The 12,663-nt window shown below is 56.4% G+C and overlaps 1 protein-coding gene across 6 annotated transcripts in view; it reads right to left on the bottom strand.

Annotated features, from left to right (window-relative positions):
- The window catches only part of Stpg1 (sperm tail PG-rich repeat containing 1), a 40,924-nt gene that overhangs the window by 840 nt on the left and 27,421 nt on the right, over positions 1-12,663 (bottom strand). For 5 of the 6 annotated variants that reach the window (XM_048816083.1, XM_048816084.1, XM_015485511.2 and 2 more), the window contains 3 exons: positions 9,269-9,434; positions 2,084-2,274; positions 49-129 (listed from right to left, as the gene is read on the bottom strand). In XM_048816083.1, coding sequence (XP_048672040.1) covers positions 53-129; positions 2,084-2,274; positions 9,269-9,434 — 434 coding nt within the window. In that variant the 3' untranslated portion in view covers positions 49-52. The remainder of the gene's footprint in view (positions 1-48; positions 130-2,083; positions 2,275-9,268; positions 9,435-12,663) is intronic. The other variant, XM_048816082.1, reaches the window with a different exon arrangement.

Below are 12,663 nucleotides of genomic sequence, written 5' to 3'. Positions count from 1 at the left end.
TATAAGAGACAGGGGCTGGGGCTGGGGCTCTCACGGAGCCTGCGCTACCTCACTACATCACTGGGATCCATTTGTGGTCCTCGTTGTAGAGGAACGACTGCTTTCCCGGGAATTCCGGCTTGTAGGTGGCTGAGGGGAGAGAGAGATGGCATGAGAGGGAGAGGCTGGCCCCTGGGTCCTCTGGCCTCCTGCCTCAGGCTGGAAAGGCCCAGGGACCCCTGTGTCTCACGGTGGAGGAGACAGAGAGGGAGGAAGGGAATGGCGTCCTGTCACCTGGCTCTTAACTGGCCAGGGCTGGACTTGAACTTGGCTAGGGGAACTGTTTCTCCTGTTTACATTTTTGTTTGGTTTCTGTCTTGCGGTGCTGGGGTCGAACCCGGGCCTTGTGCAGGCTGGGCCAGTGCTCTGCCATGAGCCACGGCCCAACCCTCTGTTTAACTCTTTAACAGAACAAAATTTGCAAGACTGTTTTCTAGAAATTTGAAAAACATATTGAGTAAAGGAAAATTCTTAAAGACCCAAGGTGTTAGCTTGGTGAGATTTGCAGACACGGTCCTCTGGGAGGAGAGCAACTAGGACAAGCAGGGCTTGGGAACCAGAGCCTGCAGTGCTCTGTTCTGAAGCCGGCTTCGTTAACAGGCCCCCTCGGGTGTCCTCTGAGGAAGCTGCCGAGGGGCACCCACGGCAGCCAGGACACCTGCGCACACCCGAGGCAGACGCCTGCACGTGCTCACCAGAGACCCCTCAGGGAAGTCCACTTGGTGCAGGTCATCCCAGCAGCAGGAACAGCCCAACCTGAGGGTCAGGTGCCCACCGTCAGACGAAGCTCTGGAGGACAGGGCCAGGTCAAACAGGCCATCCCAAGGTCCCTGGAGCTCACCCTCTTATGGAAGGAGCACACTCCGTGGACCACGCCACGTTCTCCTGGGCTGACTAGAAGCCCCTGGGGTCACCCCTCTGCTGTCTTGTTGGTCTGACCCTCACCAAGTATGCAAAAGGCCCAAGCTAGGACAATGATCTTCCCCTGCCCCCTCCCATTTCCCTCACCTGTGTGTGGCGGGGAGGGTGTGTCTCCCCTACCAGACTGTGGTGCCTCTGGGAGACACAGGACTGTCACCTCAGTCTCCCAGGGTGGGAGACTCTTCAACACTCGCCTAACTTTGCCTTTCTCCCACGTCACCTGCCACCCAGCCACACCTGTTGGTCCCTGTTGCCACTAGTTCTGGCCGTTGTCAGAGAGTGGTGACAGCTAAGGGGAGCTACAGCTAGGTGAGGAAGCACAGAGATCACCATCAGAACGAGGCCCTCAGGACATCAGCTCCCAGGGGATCCCACATGTGAGGGGGGGTCACTGTCGGTGCCTCTGTAGGAGGGGGTGGGGCTGGCTGCAGAGCAGCTCACTGAACAGTCTCTGGTCGCCATGAGCGAGGTGTCCGGGCCTCTGTCCTGCCACAGAGGCCCTGTGTGTAGCTCGCTCCCAGTGTCCCTGCCTGTGAAATGCCTTGGCCGGACTGGACCAGTGGCTTAACTGTTTCTTTCTTGCGGTACTTGGCCCTGAACCAGGGGTGTTGTAACACTGAGCCACATCCCCAGTCCTCTGTTTTTATTTTTAGACACTAAGTTGTCCAGGCTGGCCTTGAATTGTGATCCTCCTGCCTCAGCCTCCCGAGTAGCTGGGATTACAGGCGCGTGCCACCACACCTGGCATGGCATGTAGATTTTTAGGAATAAGAACTTTTCTGATAATTTGACAAAAGCCATGGCCCCTCACCACGGAGAATAATGTCTGCAGGGAATTCAGAGTCACTGGCTACCTAGCACCTGTCTTTGACCTCTCGAACCTTCCCATCCTGGGTTATAAATCCCTGACCTGGATCACCTCCAAGAGCCCTTCCACCTTAAAAAAACAAAATCTTTGTATCCTCTTGAAAACGTGAGCTGAAGACTCCTAAATCTCCCAAATCTCCTCTCGCTCTGTAACCTGTTCAGCAAACAGCCCATAAATCAGTGGCGTTCAACGGCCTCGATGACAAACAATCCCAGAGGAGCTGGCATTTACAATCACTCAGAACAGTCCTCTGACCTGGGCCGGGCAGGCCTTGCTGGGACGGTCCTGCTGTCCACCGGCTGGTGTTGGACACAAATGACGCGCTAGAGATGAAGTGCTTGGGGGGCCCCTCGTAGTCCACGATCTCATACTGCCCAGGGCCTGGCAGAGACGGCTTCAGGGGCAGAGGCAAAGGCTGAGCAGAGAAGTTCAGCATGGAGTTTTTCCTTTGAAAAAGACAAGATGGGAAGAGGTCAGCCAAGTGGTCTGCTGGGAAGTGCCGACGTTTAGAACAGCCAGAGCCCCACAGCACCAGGGTACTGCAAGGTACGGGGAGAGCTGGGCAGAGCCTGGCTCGGCTGCTCATGAGCCCTGAGCCCCCGGACCTCAGTTTCTTCATCTACACGACGGTGATCATAGCAGTACCCACCTCGGAGGCTTTTGCCAGGGTTAAATGAGATGATGCAGCTCAAACATGGCAGCACGCAGAACAGGGCCTGGCCCAGAGCTGAGCGCTCGGAATGCCCGGGCACAGCTCTGGTTACTGCGCCAAGCAGGAAGGGTCCTTGATCGGCAGTGCCTGTTGGAGCTCTGTGGAGAGTTCTAAGGCCTCGGGTGGGCTCCACGGGAAGAGTGTTGGTGGTCTACCCGTGCTGCCTGCCGTGGCCAGGCGAGGTGAAGAGGCGTCCCACGTCCCAGGGATGTGGTATCCCACGACTAGCAGGTACCTAGAGACTGTCCCGAGATTCCAGAGGTTAAGGTTCCAGAATTCTGCTAGATATCTTCCTGGAAAGGCAAGATCCAGGCGTGGAGAGACACTAGGTGGGGCATCCAGAGCGCTCTCGTGACCCAGCTGACACCGGCACGTTTTCAGTCTGTCTTCTGCCTCCTCGGGGAGAAGGAGTCTCCTTTTCTCTCTGGCATGGAGAGACCACAGAAAGCTGGCCAGGTCCGGGCGGAGTCCAAGCCCCCACACTCACTCGTTTCTCCGTCTGTAAACTGAGGGAGTTGGGCAGGGTGACCTCCGTCGTCCCTTCCAGTTGTGACCCTTTGCCAGGCCTCAACTTGCAGTTTTCCTGGTGGCCAGGGGTCCTGGGGGTGCCAGAGGAAGGGCTGCCTCCTCCTGCCTGTACCCAGACTTTCTTCCAAGGTCTCTCACCAAAGTGGAACGAAGGCTCTTAGGGCGTGGGGTGGCCCAGGGAGCCTCACCCCTCCTCCAAGCAGGGGGACGACTAGGGGTTCCTGGGTCCTGGCATTCTGTTGCCACCACCTTTTTAAACCCACAGAGACAAAGGGACCTAGAGATGTCCACTCCGTCTTCTTATTTTGTTAAATAAGTTGGTGTCTAGAGAGAGAAAGTCACGTATTTAAAGTCACCGAGCACATGGGTGGGATGCTGGCGTGAAGTCACCGGGGCCGAGCAATTGGAGAAGGCACCATGGCCGAGGGGATGGAGTTCCAGGGTTGAACAGACCTGGGTCTGAGTTCCGGTCATGCCACCAACTGGCTGTGAGACTTTGGACAAGTCCCTGAGCTCTTTGTACCTCAGCATCAGTGTCCTTAGCCAGGAGCAAAAACACCTGCTCTTTATAGAAGTGTTATGATGGAGAGAGAAAGGCATGTGAAGCACCAGCACATAGTAGGTGCTCAATAAGAGTAGCCGTTGTCATGGTCCTGCAGCACTGCAGAGAAGCAGCTAAGCTTCAGGAGAGAGAGGTTTGGGCCTCACTCAGAGCCACCCGGAGGCAGGGGCATCCGCACTGCTGCGGAGGCCAAGGAAAGCTGCCCTAACCTAGCCTGGGGCTCACGTCTTGTGATGGGGGACAGCTGACCTGGACACTTAAGTTTAGAACAAAGATGTCCACCACAGGAACAGGAGGAGGACTGCCTCCATTGGCTCCCACCCCAGTCTGCATAGAACTGGGCACAGCTGTGCCCGACACCTGTCCCCTTATAAACAGACGCTGCCTGCTGCCTGGCCTGGCCGTGGCTCCCTCTTTGCAGCACCCCAGAAATTTGGTGAGTGGGTGACTGGCCTCTGAGAGGCAGGCTTGAGTCCGGGAATGACAACCAAGAGGAGCTGGCCATGCATGGGTTGCCTGTTGGTCAGGGCTGCCCCAAGCCCAGGAGGCCACCCTGTGCTTTGAGAAGACCACGAGGTGTCTGCTCCGCTGCGCAGGGTGACCCGCAAGAGGCCTCAGCAGCTGAGCCACAACCCTGGCAGCCAGGGAGAGCCCGAGAGGTCCCTTCCTCTGCTCTGCCATAGGCCAGGGGTGGCTCAGCACCCTCAGCCCAATGCTGGGGGGTCTTCAGTGGCACCAGCCATGTGTGTGACTCCATCCACACGGCTCTGGGCTAAGGCCCAGGCCTGAATGTCCTCGAGGGCTGGACAGTCCCCTGAGAGTTCAATCATGGCTGCTGACAGCTAAGGCAGGACAGCTGTGCTCTCAGACAGAAGGTTCCCTCCCCACTTGCCAGCGGTGTGTCCTCAGGAAAGTCCCTTGGCCTTCCAAGCCTCAGTTTCTTCGTCTGTGAAATGGCGGCAGTGATACCTGACCCCAGCAGTGTGGGACTGACCACTGCTTGCCTCGGGTTACTTTTTGACACGGGTTAGGACAGAGTTTAAAACTCTGTGTGGGGAGTAGAGACCAGCAGCTCCTACTGGGGAACCCGGAAGCCCACCCTGGAAGGGTGGCAGGTGCCCTGCAAGGGAAGCAGGTGACCTTCAGGTGGGAAGGACGGGGAAGGACACGCCAGCAGCAGCAGCACAGCAGGGCACCAGCAGGGAGGGCCTCACAGACCCAGGGCATGGGGGGGGATGGGGGGGGTTGGGGATACCAGGAGAGGAAGGCTGGGCCCTTCCACCGCCTTCCACCCTCCATTTACCCACGAGCCTGGAGCCTGCCTGCTTCGCTTGTTTCCTCCCCAAACCCACCCAAGCAGGAGAAGTTCCAGGGAAAGCTCCGTGGCCTCTGGAGCCAGCCTAACTTCCACCCAAACACTCGGCACACACTGCTCGGCAGTCCCCGCCCTGCCCAGGGCGCCCCCTCTGCCAGGAGCACCCGTCTGCCCTGCCAGCTCGGATTCAGGCTTCACCCCTTCCGCCCTCCCCGACTGGCAGCCCTGGACAGTCCCCTCCGACCTCCACAGGGAGGTGGAGGACCCAGATGTGGGTCCCAGCTCCAGCCCACAGCACAGCTGCACTTTCCCGAGGGCACAGGCACCCCCTGTCCCCTAGGAGAGGCAGGAGGTTGACAGGGGGCTGCCGCTGGAGCTTCTGGGCGGGGGTATCTGGGGCCAGCACACCTGCTGCTCTTCCTTCCTTTGTCCCCAACCTGCTAGATTTCCAAGCCTTCTACCTGCCCACTCTGGAAGGGAAGAGAGGGGACTGTGTCTGATTCAGCTGTGGGACCCTCAGGGAGGACACTCGCTGAGCCTCAGAGGAACACCAAGGGGCAGAGGCAGCAAAGGAGCCACACCCCTGAGCCCCACCCAAGACTAAGCCTCGGCCAGGGGCGACCTGTGTGGCGGTGGGGCTGCACCTGCAGACCGGACCCAGGGCAGCCGACACAACTCTGTGGTCAGGGGCTTTATGAGCGTCCCCTGGAGAGCAGAGCCACCTGCTCTCACCCCACGGAAAGGAAACAGCTTTCAAAGGCTCTCGGTTGGCCCCCAACAGGATGAAATGTGTTGGCAGCTTCCAGCTCAGCTGCTTGCAAATCGCCCAGAATAATGAAGGCTTGGAGGACGCAGCAGGTCACTGCATCCAAGACCCTTGGGACACTCCCAGGCACAGATTCACTCTGCCTCAGGGGTTCCCAGGGCTGGGAGGGGTGAAGGGGCAATTTTTCTCAACATTAAAGGGCAGCGATTTGCCCCTGGGGTGGAATGCGGTGTCTGTTCAACAGGTAGCGGGTGACAGATGACAGTCGCTGGGGAAGAAGCCTCCCATATCTAATTGGAAATCCAGGGGCTCTTCAGGGGGGTGCAATGTAATTACCCAAATTGGAGCGGGGCCAGCGGGCCTGATCCTTTGGCTCTGGCTGTGACCACAGCGTGTCTGTGCAAAACCAGGGGCTTAGAGACTCCAGGAAGCAGCTCCAGGTTAGAAGGCCGTCCCTGGGCGCCACCTCCACAGGCGGGTGGGCCTTGAAGCTGCACCAGGAGGAGCCGTTTTGATCTCCAAAGCCCTTACCCTGACCCGCCCACTCCCCTGAGTCACCCAGGACCTGGAAGGGAGACCTTGGCTGGCACCAGAAGCTGATAAATCCTCTTAGCTTTGAGTCAGCAAGTGGCACAGCGACACCCCGGGACGGCCCTCCAGCCGAGGAGCTCAGGAGGGCTGGCACAACACACTGCCAGCCCTGGCACGGCATCGGCCCTGCAGGGGCTACCCCAGGAACACAGGTGGGTGCCAGGACCTGCTCCAGACTGGGCCAACCCGAGCTCAGCGGCCACGTCCTCTCATCCTGGCACCACGTCACCAGGGTTCTTCCCCAGTTCACTGCGATGAGTCACAGTGCTCTTACCCCAATTCCCAGAGATGAAGGACCCGGAGCTCCCAGGAGCTAAGTGACCTGCCTGCCCCCGTCCCTGGGGCTGGAGAGTGGGGATGGTGGGAGGCCCCAGGCCCTGACCTCAGAGCTGGCACTAACCCGCTGCCATGCTGCCACAAGGTCTCCCTGGCAGACACACTGAGCGGGCACCCGTGAGCGCTGCAGTCTTTCTCCTGCTCCCTGGGCTCTGCTCTTGGAGGGGGGAGTCCACCGGCCTCACGTCCCTGCACCCTGGAGAAAGCAGAGCCCCGTGCTGTGTTTGCGAGCTGTAACCCCAAGGATGGGGACCCTGGAGGTCCACAGGTGACCAGGCCACAAGTGTCTCAGGAGGAAGCAATGCCCAGGCTGACCACCCACCATGGGCCCAGGCTCCTGTTCCCCTGCCCTCCAGGACACAGCGGGAAATGAGTGGCACTCGACAGGTGGGAGGCTTGGATAGTCCTTCAACCTTCAACTGGACCTCTCCTTCCTATTCCACCGTCTCCTTCATGGCTCAACGTAAACAGATGAACACTCTTCTAGAATAGTCCAAGGCCTATCCGTTTTGTCTTCTTGTTTTTAAGTAAAATTGTAGATTCTCACCTCCGTTCTTTCTTGTCAACTTATAAGCGGACATTTTGGGCCTCTCCTCTGTGGTCCAGGCTGGCCTCAGTTCACCGTCCCCTTCTGTGCTCCCCTGAGTGACATGGCGAACAAAGCTGGGTCCCAAAGTGCCAGATGTGAGCAGGTCCCCTCTTCACTCGTGGAGAAGGGAGGCCCGGGGACGTGGTGTCTGCACGGGGGACCAGAGCACAGGGCTTCCCTGCTGGACGAACCCGATCCTCCATTCACGAAGCATCACAGAAAGCCAGTGAGCGCCCGACACCCCAGACACACAGGGCCACCCCTGGCCCCATTGGTGCCCCATGAGGGGTGTGGCTACCTGACCTGGGGTCCCACGTGAGCCAGCATGTGACGATGCTCCTCTGCCTTGCGCTGGGGTTGTTCCTGGGAGGACCTGGCTAATGTGGCATCCCGTTCCCCTGAGCACCCACAGACCTACGGAGCCCGCTGAGTGACAGGTGGAAATGCCACCAGATGGGAATGATGAGAATGACTTCAACTTGCTGCTCCAAACCTGAGCAAAATCCAACCAACCAGGTAAAAGGGTTAAAAACGAAAGGTTCTCTGCTCTCCTGTCTCCTGTGGCCATTTGCCTTGAAGAAGCTTCCAGATTTGTGTTGGGGCTTGAGCTGCCATTTCAAATCCCAACTGTTCCTGATGACCTCTGTGTCCCTGGGATGTGGAGCCATGCCAGCTGCACCAGGAGTGACGGCTGACTATCTCAGGGAGATGGGGCGCTTCCTCATCTGCACACCCCAGGTGACCGAGGGCTGGGACACCACACGGTGCGGTGCGGCAGAGGTGGAAGGAGTCACAGCTGTTTCCAGTCCCGTAGGCCTTGCAGAAGCCTGAGGAGACGGACTCTCATCTGCACTGAAGCCTGAGGCTCACTCTCAACAACTCTGTTGACCTGCAGAGCAGGGGACAGCTGGCACGTGAAGGTGACCCAAGCCAGCCTGCAGCAGGATGTCTCTGACATTTGGAGGGGCCTGTTTCTGGAGACTGGGAAGGGGGGCCGAGCTGCAGACCCCAGGAACCGCAGGGCAGGAGGGACTCACCTAGTCGCCGCCCTCTGAGGCCGAGGCCCTTCTCCAGATGCTGTTTGATGTGTCAGATTCAGGACTTGCTCCTCTCCCTAATCCCTGTCCCCTTGTCCCAGGCTGACCGTCAGGGGAGACTCGGTAGTGCCAGCCCCTGAGTTACCTAGGCTTCTGACCCACTGTGACTATAACCTGACCTCTCTGGAGAGACCCAAGTGGCTACACCTGCCCAAAGCCAGCCCTGCTTGGAGGGTCGGCAGAGGGAGGGCTTAGAGGGTGACTGACCTTACTGCAAATAGTTCTAGAAGCTCTACCACCATCTAAGTGTCTGAGGAAAGTAACACTGACGGTGTGAGGTATTAAACGTGAAGATGCGACGTCTCCTCTGCTTTTCAAACCTGTGCTAGTGTCAACTCACCATTTACCCCTAGATGCCTAACATACATTTTTAATTTTGAAAGCAGCTCCACAGGCTTGAGTCACCCCCCTGTGCAGATAGGGCATGGAGGCTCACAGAGGTTGGCATATGGCCCAAGGTCCCACAGCCCAAAACAGCAGAGCTGAGGTTCAAATTCAGCAGGTTTGACCAAAAACTCAGAGAGCCTCCTGCCCCTCCTATGTCCTGCCGCTCCATGGAGACTTTACACTGCAGAATCAGAACCCTGTCCGCAGCGGATGGCACACGACATGGGGAATGTGGGAAGATCTGCACAGTCCTGAGCCTGGGGCACCTCACGGGAGCTAAAGTCTTGCTTCTTCTATGAAGTAAGAATATTTATTCCTACGACAGGGTCATCATGATAATTGAGTGAGATTCTAAGTTCCTGGCATAGAGCAATTGCTCAATAGATACTATGCATTGGGTAAGCATGTACTGAACACCTACTATGTGTGTCTGCAAGAGTCCCTGGTACTGAATCCTGCTCAGTAGTGACATCTCTCCCCCTTTCTGCCCACATTAGGATACTGCCCCCAAACCACCTTGCAAAACGAAACTAAGCAAAAGAATAATCCGGACTCACGGAATATGGGTCTTCTTTGGAACCCTGGTGTAATCGTTTGGGTTGTAGTAACCAGGCCCTGGGCCTGTTGATGTCAGTTTTAATCCACGATCAGTTTTTGATTTAAAGCAAGACATTAACGACTTTGGTGACTGCTTCACAAGGGATTCGTTGACATCATACTGTCCTAAACAGAAAGAAATTTTAAAACGGAATAAGGAACTCTTCTCAAATAAGTAAAAATTCGTATCTCCCACCTAAGAATGCATTTAAGGGCTGTAAGGCCATATCACCCCTCGACGGTCAAACGCCGGGGCTGCCTGGAACAGCCAAGAGTAATACTGTCTAGTAACACTAGAGAACTGGCCCTGGGCCTCACACGCTGGGCTCACCCAGTCCTCACTGCCCTGCAGGGTGGGCACTGTCCCCTCCATTCTGACACAATGACTCAAAGACACTAAATAACTTGCCAGAGGACTTAGGACATCTAGCCAGGGACTTAGATCAAGCCTAGTAGGCTGCTCTACAGAGTAAGAATAATAGATCTCACCAGGCCCAGTGGTGCGTGCCGGTGATCCCAGCAGCTCAGGAGGCTGAGGCAGGAGGATCGCGAGTTCAAAGACAGCCTCAGCAACTTAGCGAGGCCCTAAGAAACTTAGTGAGACTCACCTGTCTCTAAATATAAAAAAAGGGCTGGGGGTGTTGCTCAGTGGTTAGGCACCCCTCAGTGGTTCAATCCCTGATACCTAGATAAATACTTCAGTGGTTGCTTTGTAGATATTACACAGCAACAGTACTTATTGAACCCTGTTAGGGAGAGAAAAGTCCACCTGCCTCAAAAGCCCGGGCTTCCCCACCACGCCCACCTCAAGACACCGTGAGAGAATCCAATTTATTTGGGCACAAGACTTCAGAGAAGAGGATGGCCTGAGCTGGGGGCAGGGCAGCGGCTGCATCTCCTCAGCTGCCAGGAGCCCTGGGAAGGGCAAGGGGCTGGGCCGTCCGCACTCGCTGGCCAAGGCCCCGTCACTCAGAAGTTAGGGGAATTACCTGGGGGAACAGAAAAGCTCCAGCAACAGCCGCTACCTCACGAGAAAGTGTGAGTAAATCAACAGCCTGAACGTCTGGGCGGGGGCGGTATGGGTCAAGGGCCCGGCTGAGGGGACAGCAGCCCTGACAGTGTGAATAAAACTCTCCTAACGCCCCACGGACACGCTTGTCAACAGGCCCGAATAAAAACACCAGGCCCACAGTCCGCACCCCTGCCACAGCATCTACGCACACACGGCACATCTCAGTGAAAATGGGCAGAATCCAGAAAGTGGAGTGGGCCACAGCCGTGGTTGGCAGGAGGGTGGGAGGGTGACCTCCAGTTCTCCGGGCACTGTGAATCTGATCTCGATCGTTTTAAATAAAAATTACATTTCCGTTGCAAAAGCACTGGAATAGTAGGGTGCACATTAGCAAGGTGTGATTGAACCCATCTTCTCCAGGGAGGAAAAGCAGGTGCCCCAGTGAAGCAAGAGGACAAATTACCCTCAGGGCACTTTGGTCACAAACATCAAAAACCTTAAATATTTTACATACCTTTTGACTTAGCAATTCCACTTTAAACTCTTTGTATAAGGAAGTAATCTTGATTGTACACAAGCGATTAGTACAAGGATGGCCACTGTCATTTGATGCAGATTAGCAATCAATTTTAAGCCACCTAGATTTCTAACCAGAGGGCATTTGTGCCTTCATTGAGGGTCCCATCATACTATGGAACACTATGCAGCCAGGAAGAAGGGTGTCTTGAAAGGATTTTTTTTAAAGATCTGGGATTGAACCCAGGAGTGCCTTACCACTGAGCTGCATCTCCAGCCCTTTTAATTTTTCTTATTTTGAGAAAAGATCTTGCTAAATTGCTGAGGCTGACCTTGATTTTGCCATCCTCCTGCCTCAGCCTCCCAAGTTGGTGGGATTTATAGGCATGTGCCCCTGTGAGGGGCTTCTTGGAAGGATTTTTACCACATGAAACATATACTTAATATATTATATGCTGAAATTTTTAAAAGGTAAATACCAGCAACATTTTCAATATTGGTACATTCCTCTCATATTTCTGTTTTTATCTTTCACACATGCATGCACGCACGTACACACACACACACACACACACACACATGCACATTCTAACAAAAAATGTTAAAGCAATATTAAACTGTGGAAAATAATGAAAAACCAAAAAATAAAGGTAGAGAGAGCCACCTGCCAGGAAGGCGGGGGCGGGGGTGTGAAGCTGAGGGACCTGGGCCAGTCACCTGTGTCCTGGCATCATTTTTCCCTGTAAAATGGAGATGGAGCAGAAGCACCCACGAGTGTGCACCAACACAAGCTCCTGTTCTGGAGCACCCAGTGTAACAGGAGTGCAAAGCCCCCAGCTCCCGGGGTGCTCAGCAGGTGCTAGAACCCCCACCCCCAGCCAGCTCTGTGCTCTAAAGGTCTGAGGGCCCTTGGGACCCTGCTGGAAGGAAGGAAGGAAGCCCAGATGGCTGGTTCTAGGGGCCCCCACATCCCGGGGCCACCGGCAGGGACTCCGGCTCTGGTCCTCTGTATAAACAGCAAGGTGGGGCTGTGCCCACAGTGACGCAAGGCGGGAGCTTTACCAGGCTGCGCCTCCTAATTAGCGCTGGATTGTTCCGCGGCTGCAGACTGATGTCAATTTCATCTGGGTTTGGTGGAATCTGACCTGCCTGCAATTTTATCCACACCCTCCTACGAGAGGCCAGAGGCACAGGCCACGCCTCCCCGCTCCCCTCGGAGCTCCGGGGCTCCAGGAGCCCCCTGGGCTGGCCTAGGGCGCTGGAGGCCCCAGACCACAGGGGCTCTGTGCCCCCCTCAGCCCCAGCAGGGGTGGCTTCAGGCAGGCTCTGGCCTAGTCCTGAATCTGGACGTTCCAGAAGGCACCGTGGAATAACGGGGAAGTGGGGTCCTCACTAAGGTCCTCTGGACTTAGCCTGCTGTTTGCTGGCCAGTGACACTGGGCGAGTCACTTCACCTGTCTGAGCCTCCATTCCCTCACCCCAAGACAGGGCTAAATGCACCTGTGTCAGGTGAGGGCCTGGGACAGGTGAGGGCCTGGGACAGGGGGCGCTGCACGGGAAACCCAGCAAGAGCTGGCTCTCAGCCCATGAGCCGTCACCCGTCTCCGTGACAACATGGCCTCCAGGCTCAGGAGGAAAGGCACCTCAAGGCTGTCAAAGGACCAGGACGCACCGTCTTTCCTTCTGGGTCCTGCCTCCCACGCCCTGTGATGCACCCGGGTGGGTGGATTTGCACCCATCTGAAGGAGAAGCCACTTCCCCGCTTGGCTGCCCAAAGCCCACGTACCTGCCATGGAAGGGGACGCCAGGACAGCTGCTGGGGACGGG

The sequence above is a fragment of the Marmota marmota genome, unplaced genomic scaffold (assembly GCF_001458135.2).
Source record: "Marmota marmota marmota unplaced genomic scaffold, marMar, whole genome shotgun sequence".
NCBI classification, from domain to species: Eukaryota; Metazoa; Chordata; class Mammalia; order Rodentia; family Sciuridae; genus Marmota; species Marmota marmota.
The sequence above is the reverse complement of the archived record's forward strand: the minus strand, read 5'-3'. Positions and strand labels throughout refer to the sequence as shown.